Raw genomic sequence first — 18959 nt, forward strand, 5'->3', positions numbered from 1 at the left:
TGTTGTCTGAGGCTACTGTACTTGTCTCCGCAGCCAAGCCCATGAGGATCAAAGAAGATATCTTGGCCTGCACAGCAGCTGAGCTCAACTATGGCCTGGCCCAGTTTGTTAAGGAGATAACACGGCCCAATGGGGAGCGCTACGAACCAGACAGCATCTATTACCTCTGCCTTGGCATCCAGCAGGTGAGGGAGGGCTTGCTGCCCTCAAGTCCTCCATAGCCAGATCTGGGGGTCAGACCTGGTGAGGGGAGCTTGCGCCTTTTATTCTGCCTTCTGGGTACCCAGAGAGGCTCGCTGGGCGCTCCTTCAGTGCCTCACCCCAGGACAGCAACCCACCTGGTTTGGTCTTTGTTCCCAAGCCCAGTGAGTAGGGTGGCAGCTGTTCTCCAGCCTTGCACCCTTCTTGCACATCCTTGAGGAGGGCTGGCAGATCTCCCCAAATTCAGTCCCTTCTTCATCACTGAGTCTGTCTTGTCGTGTCCTGGCGTTTTCCTCACAGCTCTCAGAAGTGGCTGGTTTTGGGTGTCCATCCTGCAGCGCTGGTTGTACGAGGGGCGCTCTGCATGTGTGCCCTGGGCTTTCTGGGGAGGGTTTGCATTCCAGGTGCCGCTGTGTCTCTCTTGACTGTGTGTTCTGTCCTTTCTAGTACCTGCTCGAGAACAATCGTATGGTGAATATATTTACAGACCTTTACTACCTGACCTTCGTGCAGGAGCTGAACAAGTCCCTGAGTGGCTGGCAACCCACAATCTTACCAAATAGTACGTGTCTCCAAAGTACCTTCAGTCACCACATGTACCCAGTTTGTGCTTCTAGCCTTGGATCCTGTGGTCTGTTTGTGCTCCCCTAGCCTCAGCCCTCTTCCTTGGCATAGGCAGCACAGTCCCGCTGTGTCTGGGGGTCATACTGACCCATAGCGACAGCATATGCCTCAGCAGCTTCTGTTGCCCAGAGTCGGAGCAGCTGGGAACAGAGCATGACTGCTTTGTGTCCTGAGACAGTTGGAACCTTTAAAACGTTTCACAGTGATGGCTCCACCCTTTGGCAAAGACGATACCAAGCTAGGAGGCATGCTGGCCCATGCCTTTGTGTTCCCAGCACAGGGGTGAGCCCTGCACAGTGTTAAGTGTTGGACAGAGTTGCTGTGCTACTGCCTTGTGAGCAGACTAACTTAGAGCTCTGCAGAGGCTTTGGCTTTTCATGATGCTGTGATCTGCGCTGCCTTCCCTGCTGTGTCTTGTCAGTGGTTAGTTCACAGATCCAGCCTCACCTCTGCATATTGGCTGTCCCAGGCAGAGGCATTTGGCTCCAGACCTGTGTGTCTACACAGGAGCTGGCTGTGTCTGTCCTGCCTGCTGCTTTTCCTTTGTCTCACTGAATGTGGTGGAGCACTGACCTGGAGTTCACTTTGTGGCCATCTATAGGGATGAGCATTTAGGATTGATTTGGGTTCTGGCCCGTGGTTTGGCTGCGCTCTGGGATAGCTTGTGGCTGGGCAGAGCCAGCATCTAGCTCTGCTGATGGCTCTGGAGAAGTAACCTCGTGGAAAAGGGGATGTTGCACAGCGTTGGTCTTTTGCAAGGAGTTTGCCTGGACAGGGTAAAGGGATTGCCACAAGGCCACCATTGATGTGACCTGGTTCTTCCTCTGTGCATTGCAGACACAGTTTTCTCACGTGTTGAGGAGGAGCACCTCTGGGAGTGCAAGCAGCTGGGCGTTTACTCACCCTTTGTGCTCCTCAACACCCTCATGTTCTTCAACACCAAGTTCTTTGGGCTGCAGACGGCGGAGGAGCACATGCAGCTCTCCTTCACCAATGTGGTGCGCCAGTCCCGCAAGTGCACCACGGCCCGTGGCATGACAAAGGTGGTGAGCATCCGCTACTACGCTCCTGCCAAGCAGAAGAAAGGCCGAGGTAGGGTCTGATGGAGCATCTCTTTGTCCCTCCCCCTGCCACCCCATCAGGTCCCAGCCGTAATCCTGCTCTCTCCCTCTCTGCAGATGGAGGCTCTGGAAAGCGGAAGCGCGAGGAGGAGGTACCAATGCTGGAGCAACGGGAGAACAGGATGAACCCCCTCCGATGCCCAGTCAAGTTCTATGAGTTTTATCTCTCCAAATGGTGAGCCTTCCTCTGGAGAAGGAGCTTGTGCCATTATGGGGCCACCTCTCAGTTTTGCTGGGACCCTGTGGAGTGGCTCCTGCTCTCCAAACATTTGTGCAGGGGTGTGAAGCCTTGCCCAGTGTCTGTGCTGCTTGCATAGACTGTGGTTGAGAGAATGCTTCTCTCTGGCCCCTTCCACTACTCGCCTGTCTCCAGATAAGACAGCAGTGTGCAGTATGAGTCTTGGTACTTGGCTGGTTAGGGGCTTTGGTCCTGAGCAAGGAGCTTCAGACTCAGTTTCTGTCCTTATCCTGCTGAAGGCTGTGACAAGCCTTGAGCTCCACTTGATAACCATGAGAGCAGGCCAGGCAGGCTGAGCCTCTGCAGCTGATAGCCCAGGGCTCACCTTCCTCTCTCTTTACAGTCCTGAGAGTTTGCGGAACCGCAATGACGTCTTCTACCTGCAGCCCGAACGGTCGTGCATCGCTGAGTCCCCGCTCTGGTACTCTGTCATCCCCATGGACCGGAGCATGCTGGAGAGCATGCTGAACCGCATCCTGGCTGTGAGGGAGATCTATGAGGAGCACAGTCGGTTCAGTGGCCTGGAGGATGACATGGACTAAGAGCAAGGTGCTGCTGGGCTGGCTGCACTCCAGCCCTGGATGCCTCATTTCCCAGCCTCCGCTGCAGGGTGGGGGCCGTGCAGCGTGGGAGGGGATGGTGCTGTGGCAGTGCTGTCCCTTCATTGTTACCAGACTTGGACATCCCATCCTGCTCGTTACAGGCCTCTCCTATGTACGTGGCCCCTGCGCTCAGCCCTGCCTCCTGCCCCAGCTGCTGAGTGAGCCATCTTCCCTGGGCCTAGTCCCCACAGCACAGGGGTGGCAGAGCTCCTGGGGCAGCTCCCCTTGCCCCAGCCCTGTCCCCCGTACCCCTGGCCCTAACACTGCCCTCCTCTCCCCCTTGTCCTGGGGCAGGAACCGCACAATATGGCACAGTGCCATCTGGGACCAGCAGCCCCCAGGCTTTTAATTCCCCCTTCTTTTAGCATCCCCTTGCAATGGTGTGGGTGGTACAGCAGGAAGGGTAGCTCTGCTGCTGTGGCAAGAAGGTGTTTTCAAACCGGTGGCCCCACTGGCAGCTGAAGAGCTGTTGGGGCAGGGGGAGGGCTTGTTCCCAGGGGTGGGAGAGGTTTGGGCTGGCTGTGGGGAGTGGATGGAGCCAGCACTGGAATGTGGGGGCAGAGACCTGGCCTTGCCTGGGAACACCTGCCTCACATGCAGCTGGGCCACCTCCCTCAATTTTGTCAGTGTTTTCTTGAGTTGGTGGAAAACTGATGGAGACGGGTCTGTGCCAGCACTGCTCGCTCCCCTCTGTCCCCTGTCCTGGCGTAACCCCCCTCCCCGGTGCAAGGTGCCATCAGTGGGTCCCTCTGTTCTGGCCAGGGGCTCAGGCAGCGAGGAGCTCTGCCTGGCCTCCCCCTCCCTCCTCAAGCAGCAGCGGGGTGCCAGCACCCTGCCCGGGGCAAGCCTGGCTCTGGCTCTGCTGCTCCCTGCTGCCTCCTGCCCATCGTCGTGTTCTGGTCAGTTTTCCCGAGCTGTACATGGGTCTCCTGTTGAGCCTGTATATATTGTTCTGGGCCCTGGCCTGGGGCCATCTGTTCTCTGTGTCCATGTGGAGAGTGAGCCGCTCACCAGTCTTGTTGTAGTGATGCCAGGACGGTAGGACTAACCCTGTGTTTCTGGAAACCATTCATTTCAAATAAAGATGCAGAAAACTTTTGGCAGCCCCTGCTTTCGCCCCGGGGCAGTGGGATGCTGCAGGAGAGCACAGCCGCTGTCCCACTCGCTCCTGTCCCTCCCTGCCTGGGCTTCCTGCCTTGTCTGGCTCCCAGTGCGCTGCCCTCTCGGGAGTGTTGGGACCCCACACCCGCTGGTGCCCCCCTGGCGAGCCCTACCTGTCCCTTGCCCACAGAGCTGCAGCCCAACCCAACCCCGCGGTGGCCCTGCCCTGGCCATGCAGTGTGCCCGTGAGACAGACCGGTGGGAGAGTGATGCCACAGAGCCCGCGGGCAGAGCAGGAGTCGAGTGAGGTGCAACGGGTATTTTATTTACTCCCCCAGGGCTGACAAGCCCCTGCCCCAGCCCAGCCCTGCTCTCAGTCCTGCCGCTGCCAAGAGCACAGGGAGGGACTGAGCCTTGTCCTTGGGGCTGTGCCCATCTCTGCTGCTGGCCGTGGGGTCCATGGCACAAGCCTGGCAGAGCCCGGAGATAGAACCACAACTGCGTGGCCAGTCGTGCATCACCCATCCCTGAGCATCCGAGCAGTCCATGTTCACACTGCCAGGTCTGCTGCTCGTGCCTTCCTGTAGGGTCCACTGGCTACCCCCAGCCATGCACCAGCCTTCTTCAGGGGTGCCAGGCTGGGGGGGTGTCTGCCAGCAGCCATGGGGCTGGCATGGCCGGGCAGAGTGGCACGGGTGCCACGGGGCCCCACAGGGCCAGCGGGACTGGGCAGGATGCAGGATTTGGGGCTGGGCCCCTGCCGGCACTTGGTGAGACCCAGGTGGTAGATCTCCACCAGGTTGAGCAGCAGGGACATGCAGGCCACCCCTAGCATGAAGAGGATGAAGATGGTCTTCTCGGTGGGCCGGGAGATGTAGCAGTTGACAGTGTTGGGGCAGGGCCAGCGGCTGCAGGTGTAGAGGGGCTTCAGCTGGAACCCATACAAGGCATACTGGCCCACAATGAAGCCCACTTCCAAGAGAGCCTTGAAGATGACATTACAGATGTACGTCCTCAGGATGGCCCCCCGCATGCAGACCCGTCCCCGTGTGTCCCCCACAGGGAGCCGAGGCTGCCTCGAGCGCTGCCGCCTGGCCCCACTGCCAGCCCGTGCAGCCACTTGCTGCTGTGCCTTCTCCTCCAGATGCACCAGGTGCAGGATGTGGCCCAGGTACACGAGGCTGGGGGTAGAGACGAAGATGATCTGCAGGACCCAGAAGCGGAGGTGGGAGATAGGGAAGGTGCTGTCATAGCAGGCGTTCTGACAGCCAGGCTGCTGTGTGTCACAGGAGAAGCCAGACAGCTCGTCACCCCAGACCCGCTCAGCGGCCGCCCCCAGCACCAGGATGCGGAAGACGAAGAGGACAGTGAGCCAGACCTTCCCCACCACTGTGGAGTGCTCCTGGGCGTTCTCCAGCAGCCGCCCCAGCAGGCTCCAGTCCCCCATGGCACGCGCTGTGGTGCCCTGCAAGACAGTTGCCCTCCAGACACAGCCACCCCACACCCCCCAGAACGCCACCCCATCCCCCAGCTGGGCGGGCATGCAGGTTGTCCCCGGGGTGTCCCCACCCAGTGTCCGACGGGACCCCCTAACCTGCCACAGGGAGGGAAGTGGGAGCAAAGACCTCCAGCAGAAAGCAGCCTTGCCACATTGGGAGCACCGTGGGGGACACCACGGTGGCGACCCAGCATGGGGACCCCTCACCGTTGGTGGGCACGTGGGGCAGAGCCCGGTGCTCCCGCGCCGTCAGGTCCCCTTGGCGGGGCGGGGTGGGATGCTGCGAGGCCCCTTCCTGGCTTGTCCCCAGCTTCTCAGTGGGGCGCAGAAAAAGGATCTGCCCGGCTCCGTCCGTCTGCCCACCCGATGGTGGGCACAGGGTTATTGGGGCATGAGGCGGCTGCGTGCCCCATTGGCTTTCATTGTGACTGGCAGATGAAACAGCCACTGGGGAAACCTTTTCCCTCTATTTTTGGTCTGGGCACTTTTCTAAATATATTCGGGGCTGCAGGGGCTGGTGCTGGGGGAGCGCAAGCCCTTGGACTCTGCTCAATGCCACCCAGGGGTCACCGCTCCTGCATGCCAGCTGCCAGGGCACAGTGGCCATGGCCCCAGCGCAGCCTGGGCACTGCAGCCCCCACAGCCCCTGGTAGCACCCACCTGGACTAGGGTGCAGGGGGAGGCACCCCACACTGACACCCCAGCCCCCAGCATGTCCTGGCCAGAGCAGAAAGGAGGGAGGCAGCGCCTGAGAACGGAGATTTAATGGCCCGAGATGCCCTTCTGGCTGTCCGGTAGGGCTGGACCGGCGCCTGGGGGATGCTCTCCATAGGGCAGGGACAGCACAGGGCTGTGGGGCGGGGGCAAGGGCTGAGCCCCCAGTGGCTCTAGCCCTAGCAGGCAGAGCAGCGGTCGCCCTTCTCCTGCAGCCCGGGGTTGCGGCGCAGCATGTCCTTGAGGGAGCCGTCCTGCTCCGTCAGCAGCTGGTTGATCTCATTCTGCTTGTACTCAGAGGAGAGCTTGTGCCCATAGAAGGAACTCTTCCCCGACGAGGGGTTGGAGTGGTGCTGGCCTCGGCGGGCACACGCCCGCACCACCAGGTAGACCAGCTCCGCCATGTTCAGGATGATGCAGATGCCGGAGGTGACCAGCATGAAGACGGTGAAGACGGTCTTCTCGGTCGGCCGGGAGATGAAGCAGTCGACAGTGTTGGGGCAGGGGTAAGCCTCACACTTGACAAGCCGCACCATCTGGTAGCCCGGGTAGAGCATGTAGAAGATGTACATGAACACGGCCTCAAAGAGTAGCCTGAAGACCACGCTGCAGACATACGTCCACCACAACGAACCTGATATGCGCATCTTGTGCTTCTTCACCTCTTCCATGTGCTTGGGGTCTGCGTGCCCTGTCAGCACCAGCAGCTTCTTCTCCTGGTGCTGCTGGTAGGCCACGTGCATGGCCACGAGGAGGGCTGGTGTGGTGACGAGGATGAGCTGCAGGGACCACAGACGGACGTGGGAGATGGGGAAGAAGTGGTCATAGCAGACACTGTTGCAGCCAGGCTGCTGGGTGTTGCAGGTGAAAGCGGATTTCTCATCCCCCCAGACGCTCTCAGCTGCCACCACCAGCACCATTATCCTGAAGATGAAGATGACAGAGAGCCAGATGCGCCCGATGGCGGTGGAGTGGCGGTTCACCCCACTCAGCACCGTGTAGAGGCCGGCCCAGTTCATTGTTCCTCACGTCTGCAGGAGCGATCAACGAGAGATGGTGTTATGAGCGGGACGGGCCCCTGGCTGAGAGCCACCACATCCTGGCCCTGGTGGCAGCAGCAGGAGGGACCCAGGAGCAACTGGCCGCCACAGCCCTGGTAGGTGGACAGCAGGATGGATGGATGGCAGGAAGGCAGCGTGGCTCCTGCTGCTGACATGGCTCAGGGCAGTGTTTTGGCAGGAGCAGACAGGAGACCCCGCAGTGCCAGCTGCTCCTGCCCTACTGCCCCACACTGCCACGGGGATCCTGATCCACAGCTGCACAGGCAATGGGGTGAAGCTCTCACACTTCCCCAGGGACCCCCCGATCAGCACCCAGCACTAAGCCCTCTGGCTAGGAGTTGACCCAAGAAGCTCCATGGACTCCTCTACACCAGCACCTCACTGCCCTCACCCCCCCATTCCCCGCAGGAGTGGGGCCAGGGAGCCCCAGGCTGGGGTGACCCCCTGTGCAGCCATGCATTGCCACCCTCCTGGAGCTGTCCCTGCATGGTGGTCCCTGCACACCCAGCATAGACCCCCACCCCACTGGGGCCACCCACCAGCACCGGGCAGCCCCAGGAGCTGCTTCCCACCCCAGGCACGAGGCTGGGGGACTGGGACCTGCTCTCCGGCTGCCCCTGGTGTGGAGGGTCCCGGCAGCACATACCTGCCGGTGAGGAAGGGTCCTCGTGAGCTGCCCCCAATGGCCCCTCTAACGTCTCATGTCTCCCGCAGGAGAGCTCTGCTCTGCCTGCCCTTGTCTCTATCCACCACTGCCCTGCGCTGGAAGTCATATGCTGCTTTATAAACTATTTGCATACAATGGGGCCTTTATCGGCCCCTGAACAACACACTTTAGCATTCAGATCCAACGCCCTGACTTCCGCCCACCCCGGCCAAACAAAGTGCCTGTGTGCTGCACTCCCGCTGCTCGGCCCTGCACCCGCTCCCACCTCACCCCGCGCCGACCGTGGCCACAGCCCCCCCCGACCGCCAGCCACCGGGTGCTTGTCGCTCTGCCTGGTGGGACCTGCGCCGCAGGCATCACCAGGCTGGACAGCCATGTGGGGTGCCTGGGAGTCCCTTCCCCAGGACGCATGGCAGAGCCCAGCTGGGTGCCCATCCCGCATGGATGGCACTGGGTGCCGTGACCGGAGTTGGGGTCTGCTGCTCCCCAGCATGGCAGTGAGCAGTCCGTGGGACCCGTGGGGCTGGGTGTGCTGGGTTTAGCCCCCATGAGTCCTGCCATGCCCTCAAGTCTCTGCTGCTGGGGGGTTGGTGCCAGCAGCGATGGCTGCGAAGGCACTGGAGCTGCCCTGCGCGTGCTTTGTCCAGTTGGGAACGTACGGAAGAGCCTGCCGGGGTGACACTGTGCGCTAATGGGGGCTGTGCTCAGTGCTGAGAGCCACGTACCACGGGAGCTGTGCTCCTCTCCTGGAACAGAGGGCCACTGACACTGCTGCACAGTCAGTGGGACACGCTGGTGGGGGCAACAGCCCCTGTGCTTGCAGGCCCCCTGTGCCCGTGTCACACAGGGCTGGCGTCCCAGCCACACCGTTGTGCTGTGCCCCAACCCTGCTGGCTGGGTAACATGTCCCTCAGGTTTTGTCCCCAGTCTCAGATGGGGAGCAGTACACCCAGCAAAACCTACCAGCTGGGGGCCCGCAGGGTGGTGGGCACAATGCCATCCCGAATGCCACCTCCACCCCTTAGTCCAGGGTGCAAGTGCCCGGAGCCGCGCAAACAGTGCTGGGCAAAGGCTCTTCAGTGAAGCCACAGGGAGGGCAGCTGGTGCCCAGACCACGCTCTGCTCCTTGTCCCATTTTCCCCCCTTGGGGCCAGCAGCCCTGACTCTACCCTCCCTGGCCCACGGCTGAGCCCTTTTGTAGCCCCCACTCTGGACCCCCTAGTGCCCCCCAGCCGGGGGACAGGTGACCACCCCCACAGCAGTGCCATGCACACCAGGCTCTCACCTCAGCACCGGGACAGGCAAAGTTCTTGGGCAGCACAGTGGCCTCAGCCTCCAGCACAGCACCCTGGACTTTATACTGCCCTCCGGCACGTTACCCGCCCCCTCCCAAACAGCCTCACTCCTTCCAGGACTTGCTCCCTACCAGGTAAACATTGCAGGTATGCCCAGCCCACACTTACAGCGCTGAGGCACCCACCAGCACCCACTGCCGCAGCTGAGCATCCCTTGGGGACAGCCCAGGGGCCACCACAGCACTGAGGCAGGGCCAGCCCCCCAGGATGGTCCCCATGGGAGCTCTGTGGTCCCCCTGGCCACGTCCCCCTGCTGTGAGCATCCTCCCCGCCAGGACCCCTGCAAGCCAGGCACATGCACTGTGGTGGGACCCCGCTCTCCATCCCGGGGGACAGCTCTGGGCACCCTTAGCACCCAAAGCACCTTGATCCGCTGCTGCAGGCTGCCGGCTGGTCCCTGGGGAGCCACGAACACCCAGATTTAACGTGTAAAAGTGCAGCCGGGGAAGGCAAACAGCCTGTCAACGATTAACCCGGCTAACGGCCCGCTCCAAGGTCTCGCCGCCCAGTACCCGGTGCGGTGTCGCGGTGCGCCGGGACATGGCGACCCTGCCCCGCGTCTTGGGGCCCCGGGGCGGGGGCGGGTGGGTTGGGGGTGCTGCAGGACCCCGCGCATCATCCCCTGCGTGGGGCTGGCAGCGGTGCCACTGCCCCTGCATGGCGGTGGCAGGGTGGCAGTGCGGGACGGCGGGGGGGTTCCCCCGCAGCGTGGTGGGGGCGGTGGGCAGCGAGGGGCCGCGGGTGGCCCGAGGGTGCGGGGCGGGTGGGGCCGGCCCGGGGCCGCAATCACGGCCCGCGATAAGCCGCCCGCTGAGTCAGCAGCGCCCGGCGGGGAGCGGGAGCGGCCGCAGCCGCCGGCACCGCCCCGGCCACGCACCCGGGGACCGCGACGTGACGCGGGACCGAGAGGGCCCTGCCCAGAGCGGGGTGCGGGGGGTGCGGGCAGACGGGGAGCACTGTAGGGTGTCGGGGGGCAGATTAAGGGGGATCAAGCTGAGCGGGGGGAGCTGGGGGGTCCCGGGGGGCGGGGCCGGGGGTAGAGTGGCGTGCGGGCTAGGTTAAGTGGGGGAAGCGCTGGGGGGGCTGCAGGGGTTAGTCTGTGGGGGGGCACTGGGAGCCAGGCGGGGATCAGGGGGTGCTGCCGGTGGCAGCACAGGAGTGGTCGCTGCGCCCGGCCGCGGCGGCAGGTGGCGCTGCGGGGCCGGGCCGGGGGCGGCGGGGCTCGGCGGCACCCGGCGGGGCTCGGCGGGTGGGAACCCACCTAAAAGTGTAATTAAATAAATAAAACAACCAGGAAGGAGGGAGGAGGAACGCGGGGCGTTGCTGGCCAGCCCGGTGCCCGACCGGTTATCCCAGCAGGAGCGGTGGGAGGGCCGGGGGCTGGGCGGCAGTGCTGCGCAGGCCAGGGGCGGGGGGCGCGGGGCAGCCGCCGCCGCTTCCCGCCGTGAGAGAGCTGCCCCGTGCATGACCACGCGGACCAGAAACGGGCTCCTTGTTAATGACGTTAATTGTGAGGTTAGTTGGGTGTCCGGAGCTGCAGTGAGGAGCTCGAGGACGTGGGCACGTCGAGCGCAGACGAGCTGATGAGAAGGGCAGGGCTGAGCCAACATCCGGATGGTGGGACGGGGTGGGGGGGTGTGTGACGCAGCTGCTGGCACCTTGCTGGGGTCAGGGACCTCACAGCCCAGCAGTCTGCATTGGTGTGATGGAGGAAATCAAGCTCCAACCACCACTGAGACATCTCTGCTGCCAGGAGGAAAAGGGTGCTGGCAGAGCAGGCTCTCTGAGCCCCCCTTCCCCCGCCATCCTGCCCCAGGCAGGGGTGTCCACATGCGTGTCTCAGCCTGGCCACCAGCCTGGATGGTAACTGCAGCGCAGGGGCCGCTAGGCTTCCAGGCTCTGGCTGACAGCAGCACAGGCGTCCCTGTATCTAGGCTGCTGCCCTTGCAGAGACAACACCCTCTGGTTTGACTCAGCCCTGCCAGGAAGGTCATTGGTAATGGGTGAGCACAGAAATCCTTTGTGCTGCTGCAGCATGGGGCAGAGGGGGTTGCAGCGCGTGGCATAACAGCTTGTCCTGCCTGCCTGTGGGTCTGCTGTCCTATGCCCTGGGTGCGTCAGGGTGCAGGGACCAGGACCAAGACACTGTCCTGGTGCTGCTGCTGCATGGAGCAGCATCGCTGCCCTCCTGCTGGCTGTGACTCCTGGAGCAGGCAGGGGCCAGGCACAGGTCCTCCACCCCCTCCCCATGCCAGGGACACCTTTGCAGTTCAGTTCCCTTATGCTTCTTTGGCAGCAGGCCTACACTTGTCCCCTGACGCTGAGGATGTCCCACATTCGTCACACAGATGTGAACTGCACGTATCCTCTGGGACAGCGTCCCCTGGGCTTTGCCAGGTCTCTAAAGAAACACTGCTGGTGGTCAAGGACACCCTGGACAGATGGTAGGCTTGGGAGTTTTGCAAGGGCAGTAGCATAACAGAAACGTGTTGTCTGTCACCAGCTTGCCCTTGGGGTCCTAGCTGGGGTGACCGTGCTGGCACATGGGGACAGCAGGCAGCTGGGGCCGTGCAAGGATGAGGGGGGACAGAAGGACATGGTAAGCCCCTATTCTGGGGCAGAAAGTCTTCTCCCCTTCAAGAGGGCACTAGTCACTGCAATGTGGCCAGTTGGCAGTGATGCTGGTCCATCATTGGGATGGGCCACTGGCCACCAGGCAGGGCTGGCCCTGCTGCTAGCACCATGGTAAGATGTCTGTTGTTGGAGCTGTGCTGCAGAGCACCAGCATTTCCATGGTAACCTGGCCCCATGGCCTGATGTGGGTTTTTCATCTTGGTTCCTTTTGCAGCCAGTCACTAAACAGGGGCACCTGTGGCTGCAAGGGAGGGCCCCGGGACTGCGGTCCTAGGGCTGCTGCATAGTCGGACCAGATGGGCCAGCATTCGGGGCAGCACTGGATGAGGGCTGCAGGGTGGGCCACCATCCCTTGCCTGGAATGCTGAGGACATAAGAAGCCGCTTTGCCCATCGGCATGGAAAAGCCCAGGGGAAGGCAGCCCTGTGTCCTGGGCAGGAGTCCCATCAGCCCATCAGAGCCCTGCTGTGGCTCAGCTCTGCTGCTGCCCGTCCCAGGTATTCTGCAACATCCCTGTCCATGGCAGCACGGCATGGCACAGCACAGCACATTGCCTGACTTTGGCATCTTCCCCACCTTCTCCATTTGCCCCATGCTGCCATCCCAGGCTGTGCCCACACTGCCTGCCGTGTGCTGCAGCTCCAGTGCACAGGGCACTGGCTGCCAGGGGCTGTGAGACCCCCACATTGGGCAGCACCGGGGGTCTGGCACAGGGGCTGGAGCATGGTGCTATGTGCCAGTGGCCCTGCAGCTGCAAGGGCCCCTGGCAGAGCAGGGCAGACCCCACGCCCCCACCCCCCCACCCCCCCGTTCAGTTCCCTGCGCAGCCCCCTGCCTGTCCCCTGCCTGCCCCCCCCCCCTCCTCCCTCGGCCCCCCTGGCTTGGGGCCTCGGCCCTGGCTCGGCTGCCTGCACGCTGCCTGGAGGCGATTCAGGCCCCATGCCTGGTTTCCATGGCAACTCCAGTTGAAATTACATTAAAAAGAAATGAAACCAGCAGCTTTTCTGGTTGGCAAGCAGGGGGAAGGGAGCTGGGCTGGGAAAGGGGGGGGGCTTCAGTGGGAGGGGGCTGTGGGGCAGATGAGGTGCCACATGGGGTCCCAGTGCTGGGAGGGTGCCCAGCAGGGCTGGGGGCATGTGGGGACCCCCCCACTGTGGCAGCTGGTGTTGGCAATCCTGGGTCGCATGATGCTGGCTTGCATCTGTGCTGTGCTGGGGGTCCAGCACCACAACCTGGCGGGGTGATACGGGGGTCCCCCTGCTGCCCCTGTGGGGTGGGTGCCAAGGACACGGGGACTGTCCAGACCCTCTGCCAGCAGGCACAGCCATGGCTGGAGTGGCTCTGAGCCAGCACAGGGCACCCCACCCGGTTGGGGAGCCCCCAGCCCCTGCACGCTCCAAGAAGAGGCGAGACACACCGCTATTAAAAATACCACTTCTGTTTTATTTGGAATTTGTTACTCTGCGTGGGTGACAGGGTATAAATACATTCTCCAACGAGCATCCTCACCCTCAGCCCTGCCTGGGGGCCAGGGCAGGGTGCAGGGCCAGGGGTGCGCTGGCCCCAGGCAGTAGGGCCAGCCGGCACCGGTGCGTCACGGCCGCCAGTGCGGGCAGCGTCTGCCAGCCGGACCGTCTTGCACAGGGATGACATTTGGTGTCCCCATAAGGATCCATCCTTTCGTCCTGCCTCCCCAGGCCCTGGGTGCCAGCGCCCACTATGGGGGGGGGGGGGGGGGGGGGGGGGGGAGGGGGGCACTGAAACTGGGTGCCCTCTGTGGGATGCCAGGCAGCAGCCTCTCCACACCCAGCCACACTGAAGCCCCTCACCTTGAGAGATGCTATCTGCAGCTGCGTGTGGTTCGGTGGCCACCACCAGCCCAGCGAGTGCCCCAGCGCCAGGGCAGGTGCTTGCAGCCCCAGCTGGTCACCCCGTGATGGGCAAAAGGCCCCAGCTGAAGCGAGGTGGGAGGCAGAGTCAGTGTCGGTGCCTGGCTCACCCTGCTGCTACCAGCCCCACAGCTGCCCACCCCTGCCACAGGCTGCAGATCGCTGACTCTGCTTTCAGGCAGTGGCGCAGGCTGGGAGGGCACAGCGTGGCCCTGGGGCAGTGACTAAGGGATGGGATGCTCCCCGGGGAGCAGGGCAGTGTGGGGAGCACTGGGACACGGTGCTGGAGAGGGAATTGCCCTGGGTTGATAGGGGTGGGCAGATGGTGCTCACAGCGGGTGATGCCCAGGCAGGGCAGTGGGTGGCACTGGCCGGTGGGGCAGCGGGGTGGGCTGGGGTAGGGGGTGCTCACAGGCGGGCCATCAGGTAGGCTATTTGGCTGAGATACGTGGGCACAGGCGACAGAGGAGGGAGAATATCAAAAATACAAAAGAGCGCAGCCCCGCGGCGCAGGAGGCAGTGCCCTGCCTGGTGCCCGCCCGCGGCAGGTGGGGGCCGTGGGGGGCTGGCACCGCGCGCACACGCTGGCTTCTAACTGGCTTTTTATTTTATATCAAGAACACTTGGTTTTAAAATCTTTACAAAGGACAAAACGCGGCGACTCCGTTAGTGTGTAAAGAACTAAAGATCTGCTTAAAAAACGTCTCTGCAAAGAGAAACGACTGACACAAAAGAGATTCTCTGCAGCGCAAAGAGGGGCAGAAGTGCCAAGTCTCCAGCCCGGGGCCCCACTCCCAGGGTCCCCGGGGTCCCTGAGGCCGGCACTGGCCCCAGCGCCCGCACCCAGCACGAGGCCGGATCCCCGGACCCTGCCCACTCCTTCTGCCTATAGCACCATGGCCCGGGGCCGCTTCTGGACACGGTGAAGGAGCCTTTTCGAGGGCACTCGGGATGCCAAGCTGCCAGGGGATGCTTGGGCACCGGCTGAGAGGCATTATCCAGCCCTGCTCCTCATCAGTCCCGGGGTGCTCAGCAGGTGGAGCGCTGGGGATGTGATCGCCCCATGGGGAGGCACAGCCCCGGTGCAGGGAGCCCTGTGGCCGCTGCCAGCAGGGTCCCCCATGCCTGCCCGTGCCGGTGCGTGGGCGCAGGGGCTACACTGTGTCCCCCCTGCACCCCATCGGCACCCCGGGGCAACCCGTGGGACCCTCTGGCTGGGAGCCAGGAAAGTCAAAGCACTTCTCAAAAGTTAGATAGGAACGAAAGAAAGCGCCGGGGGAGAGCGGGGCATCCAGCCACACCAGGACCCCGCAGAACTCCGGGCTCAGTGCCACACTGTCCGTGGGCGCTGCCCCTCTGTCCGGGGGCTCCATTGGCCCTGCCGGTTCCTCTGCCAGTGTCTGCTGCTTGCGTGTGCGTGCGTGCATGCGTGTGCGCCGGTGGCGGGCAGCTATACCCTGGTGGTGGAGTGTGAGTGCGGGAGCCCCGTGCTGTTGAAGCCAGCGGTGAAGGTGTTGTAGGGGTGCAGGGTCTGCAGCCCCACCAGCGAGTTAGGGATCATGGTGATGGTGTTGGGGGTCATGAGCGGGATGTCATCTGGAGAGCGGCGCAAGGTGAGGGTGTAGTCGGGCAGAGCGGCCAGGCGCAGGGCGTCGTGGGGCGGCACAGCCTCACACTCGTGGTGCCCCTGGCTCACCTGCAAGGAGGGCATCTCCTCGTCGGGCGCGTGGGCAACGTCGTTGGCGGCACCGCGCTGGGGGCTAGGCTGCTGGTGCGTGTCCTGCCGGCGCTTGTCCTTGCGGTAGTAGAGAGCAGCAAAGGCCAGCACGTTGAGGAAGAGGAGGGAGGCACCCACAGCAATGGTGACACTCAGCTCGGTGGAGTAATCACGAGGGCTCTCCAGCAGGGTGCCCGCCTCCTGCTCCGGGCTCCACTTCTCCTTCCCGTTCTCACTGTTGTAGGCAGGTGAGATGGCGGGGCGCTTGGTGGTCCAGATCTTGCCATTGGGCCGGCGGGTAATGTGGGAGTTCTGCGTGGTGTCAGGCGGCGGCACTTTGGTGGTGGTGGAGGTGTAGTGGAACATGTCGTGCAGGTTGTACAGGTGAGGGACCAGGTGCTTCCAGAAAGCCACCTTGGTGGCCCGGTAGTGGTCACGTACCCGTGGCTTCAGCCCGATGTGCAGGTACAGCTGGTCACGGGGGTTGTACTTGGACCAGGCCACCTCCTCAAACCGGTTGGCCTTGGTGTGGATGAACTTGGTGTCCTGGGGGACAGGCTTGTTGGGGTCCCTGTGAAACACAGGCAAAACAGAACTACCACCAGGAAAAGCTGGTGAGGCAAGGAGGGAGAGCCAGACGCAGAGATGGAGACTGTGGGACCTTTGCCTGTGGTGGCACAGGGTGGGCTGGCAAAAGGTCCTGCATGGATCAAGTCTAACCCACAATACCCGCGACCAACCAGCCTCCCAACCCCTGTGCGTGGCTGGGTCCTGTCCTGGGGGCTGGCTGCGCTCTCAGCCCTCACTGTGTGTTGATGCCCTGACCCCAGTGAAGGCACAGCACACAGACCGCTGGGCACGGGTGGGCTCAGTGCCCCAAGCCAGGCATGACACCCCCCCACCACAGCATGCTCCCAAGGGGTGCAGCTGCAGTGAGTGCAGACCCCCCAGGCACAGCACCCATCCCCACTCACCCTGTCTTGGCAAAGTTGGTCCAGTAGGTCATCACCACAGCGCTGAGCATGACATCATTCTTGGAGAAGTTGCAGGGAAAGAGGTCTGTGGGGCCAATCATCGGGATCCCGAACACGTAAGGCACCTCGTCCCCGTGGGCCGCGTCGGACCACGCAGGCTTCATCAGGCTCTGGCAGTGGTGGTAGAAGGCGTAGAAGTAGGTGGGAGAGCCATAGCGGGCGTGCAGGTCAGCCGTCACCACCGACGGCTCTACCCACTGGTGGTCAGTGAAGAGGGCCACCAGAGTCTTGCGGCGTGTCTCGGGGTTGTCCCTGTCAGCCCAGTCCGTGTACATGAACTTGATGGTCTCCCGCAAGGTGTCCTTGCCCTCGGGGTAGCCGTACAGGTTATCTACAAAGTTGGAGACTGAGTAGTCAAAGTCACTGCCCGAGACGCCGTCCTCAGGGTCCACCACGCCCTCCACGAATTTCAGCCCCTCGCCCTGGTTGACCCCCAGCATGATATCGTAGTTGAGGAACTCGCCCTGCTCCATCAGGATCTCTGGGTCATCCGGGATCACATCCCCATCAATTACCGGCCCAAAGGCCACATGGTAACGAGCCGGCTGGATGTCTTGCTCCACCAGCTCCTTAGCACTCTTCTGCCGCAGGCAGTCCACCATGTCCACTGTGTCCAACACATTGCAGCCCACCTTGTCGGCCAGCATGCTGGTGTACTTCACAGGCTGGTAGTTCACCGCCCAGCTGGAGAGCGCAGAGCCGCTCTGGATGATGGCTCTCTGGAAGAGACCTGCAAGACAGGCAAGGAGCGGAGGAAGCTCGCAGCAGAGTGAGCACCATTCCAACACCCCAGCGCTGTAGTGTGGAGAAGGCTTCGATGCCCTCGGACCCCTGCAAGAACGCAGCGCTCCAGCCCGCGCCTGGCCTTGACCCAGGCTGTGCTGCCCACTGAGCCTGGCTCACAGGGGGGGCTCCGCTCAGGGCCACCACGAGGGTGGCAGGGTGACAGCTGGGCACGTAGTAGGTGCTCCTGGGAGCAACCAAGGGCTTCTGTAGCCTCTGAGGATCCCATTGCAGGGGCTGGTCCGGCACCCCTGGGTCCCGGTGCAGGGAGCAGAGGTGCCATGGCTACACCGCAGCCTGGCTTTGCCGAGCAGCCTGTGCAGTCCCAGCCGCCCCAGGACGCGTTGCCTGAGCCCCCGAGGGGCACACGCTGCCCCCGGCTCGGTGTCATCCTCCAGCCCAGAGTGGCACCAGCTTCACTGAGCAGCCAGGCTGAAGGCTGGCAGCAGCAGGAGGGTTAACGCCTGCTCAGGGACACTTAACCCTGCACATCCCACCCCACTGCTTTGTCAAGGTCCCCCGGCCCCCTCCCTGCTGCTTCCTGCCCAGCTGGGGCTGCTCGGTGCCAATCCGGCCCCACAGGAGCACACTGCCAGATGCACAAAGAGGGCCTTTCTGCCACCGGGAACACAGAGGGAGTGGACTTTCGCCCTGGAAAACGGGGCCACAAAGGCCCTGGCCCAGGCGGAGGAATGTGTGGCTGCGCTCCAGCCCCATGTCAATGGAGCTTGTGCTCAGAATACAAAGGGCGGTGAGGAAGCGGAGCCTCCGGGGTGGTGAAAGGCAGCCAGGCTCGGGGTGCACCCTGGGGTCCCTGCTTTTCGGCCAGCCCTCTCCTGCACCCTGAGCGCTGCCTGCACCCTTGCTGGACGACTCTGGCACTCACTCACCATGAGGGACTGTCTCAGGCGTCCCTGGATGGTGCTGACGCAGCAGCCTGGTGGCTATGGGGCTGCCCCTGCCCCCCTGAAATGCAGAGCACCTGCGTGAGACCCTTGTACAGCCAAGGCTGTGCCGCTCTGCAGGGCAGCGCGCACCTTCCCTCAGCAGAAGCGTTTCAAGTCTCCTGGCTCATGGCCACCATGTCCATCACTCTTGCCTGCATGCACAGCCCTTGCTCTGCCAAGTACCTGACGTACAGTCCCATGTGCTGGGACAAAGAGAAGTCACAAGCTCTGTTTGTCACCTCCTGGTGCCCTAGAAAGCTGTACCCAGCCTACAGGCTGGAGACTGGCCATGGGCTTGCTTGCTCTGGGCTGTCATCCACATGCCAAAGAGCCAGAATGGGGGTTCCCTGGCTCCCAGGAGATGCTGTCCCAGTAGCAGCTATTGCTCCCCACCAGCAGCATCACTTCACAGACAGAGCCACCAGGCTGGACTCTGTTCCTGCCTGCCCCTGCCTGGGGAAGCACAGGCAGCTGGTGTCACCAACAGCTGGGCATGTCCCTGATGGAGCCCCTTCGCTGTGTCAACGGCCACGTCCATGGCCATGTCCTGACACAGGAGGACCCACGAGTCTGTGAGAGCCCAGACTTCCGCCTCCATGCCAGCACCCAGCTGAAGCCCAGCAAGCACCCCAGGGATGTATCACCACCCTGCAGCTCAGCCTGGAACCCTCCAGCCTGCTGGGGCCAGGCAGGAAGATGCAGCTCTGCCTTCCCAGCCTGTTCCCCTCAAGGTGAGGGTACCGATGCAGCCTGCAGAGCTGGCTGTCACAGCA

At 62.9% G+C, this 18959-nt stretch overlaps 4 protein-coding genes across 16 annotated transcripts in view; 1 reads left to right on the forward strand and 3 right to left on the reverse strand.

Moving 5' to 3' along the window:
- ZMYM3 (zinc finger MYM-type containing 3) overlaps nucleotides 1–3884 on the forward strand; it is a 33415-nt gene extending 29531 nt beyond the window's left edge. For all 8 annotated transcript variants that reach the window (XM_055727071.1, XM_055727077.1, XM_055727070.1 and 5 more), the window contains 5 exons: nucleotides 34–185; nucleotides 649–763; nucleotides 1663–1917; nucleotides 2004–2121; nucleotides 2528–3884. In XM_055727071.1, coding sequence (XP_055583046.1) covers nucleotides 34–185; nucleotides 649–763; nucleotides 1663–1917; nucleotides 2004–2121; nucleotides 2528–2726 — 839 coding nt within the window. In that variant the 3' untranslated portion in view covers nucleotides 2727–3884. The remainder of the gene's footprint in view (nucleotides 1–33; nucleotides 186–648; nucleotides 764–1662; nucleotides 1918–2003; nucleotides 2122–2527) is intronic.
- Nucleotides 3885–4191: 307 nt separating this feature from the next.
- On the reverse strand, nucleotides 4192–6026 carry LOC102052604 (gap junction alpha-3 protein-like). The gene has a single exon (XM_005440030.4). The coding sequence runs from the start codon at nucleotides 5428–5430 to the stop codon at nucleotides 4438–4440; it is 993 nt and encodes a 330-aa protein (XP_005440087.3). The 5' UTR covers nucleotides 5431–6026; the 3' UTR covers nucleotides 4192–4437.
- A 106-nt stretch (nucleotides 6027–6132) lies between these two features.
- Nucleotides 6133–9372, reverse strand: GJB1 (gap junction protein beta 1). 2 transcript variants are annotated; one of them, XM_005440007.3, is made up of 3 exons: nucleotides 9113–9372; nucleotides 7807–7922; nucleotides 6133–7130 (listed from the first exon to the last, which is right to left on the reverse strand). In XM_005440007.3, exon 3 carries the CDS (start codon nucleotides 7116–7118, stop codon nucleotides 6279–6281), a length of 840 nt encoding a protein of 279 aa, XP_005440064.1. In that variant the 5' UTR covers nucleotides 7119–7130; nucleotides 7807–7922; nucleotides 9113–9372; the 3' UTR covers nucleotides 6133–6278. The 2 variants fall into 2 exon arrangements, with proteins under 2 accessions (XP_005440064.1, XP_027662282.1); XM_027806481.1 differs by lacking the exon at nucleotides 7807–7922 and having other exon boundaries at nucleotides 9113–9369.
- Nucleotides 9373–13236: 3864 nt separating this feature from the next.
- Nucleotides 13237–18959, reverse strand: part of NLGN3 (neuroligin 3) — a 42492-nt gene continuing 36769 nt past the window's right edge. For all 5 annotated transcript variants that reach the window (XM_055727517.1, XM_055727516.1, XM_005440008.3 and 2 more), the window contains 2 exons: nucleotides 16397–17186; nucleotides 13237–15993 (listed from right to left, as the gene is read on the reverse strand). In XM_055727517.1, the coding sequence (XP_055583492.1) occupies nucleotides 15156–15993; nucleotides 16397–17186 (1628 nt within the window). In that variant the 3' untranslated portion in view covers nucleotides 13237–15155. The remainder of the gene's footprint in view (nucleotides 15994–16396; nucleotides 17187–18959) is intronic.

This window comes from Falco cherrug, chromosome 15 (genome assembly GCF_023634085.1).
Source record: "Falco cherrug isolate bFalChe1 chromosome 15, bFalChe1.pri, whole genome shotgun sequence".
NCBI lineage: Eukaryota > Metazoa > Chordata > Aves > Falconiformes > Falconidae > Falco > Falco cherrug.

Bases quoted from the DNA above. Each gene is read 5' to 3' on its own strand.
- LOC102052604 (XM_005440030.4), bottom strand. From the start codon at position 5,430: ATGCCCGCCCAGCTGGGGGATGGGGTGGCGTTCTGGGGGGTGTGGGGT.
- GJB1 (XM_005440007.3), bottom strand. From the start codon at position 7,118: ATGAACTGGGCCGGCCTCTACACGGTGCTGAGTGGGGTGAACCGCCAC.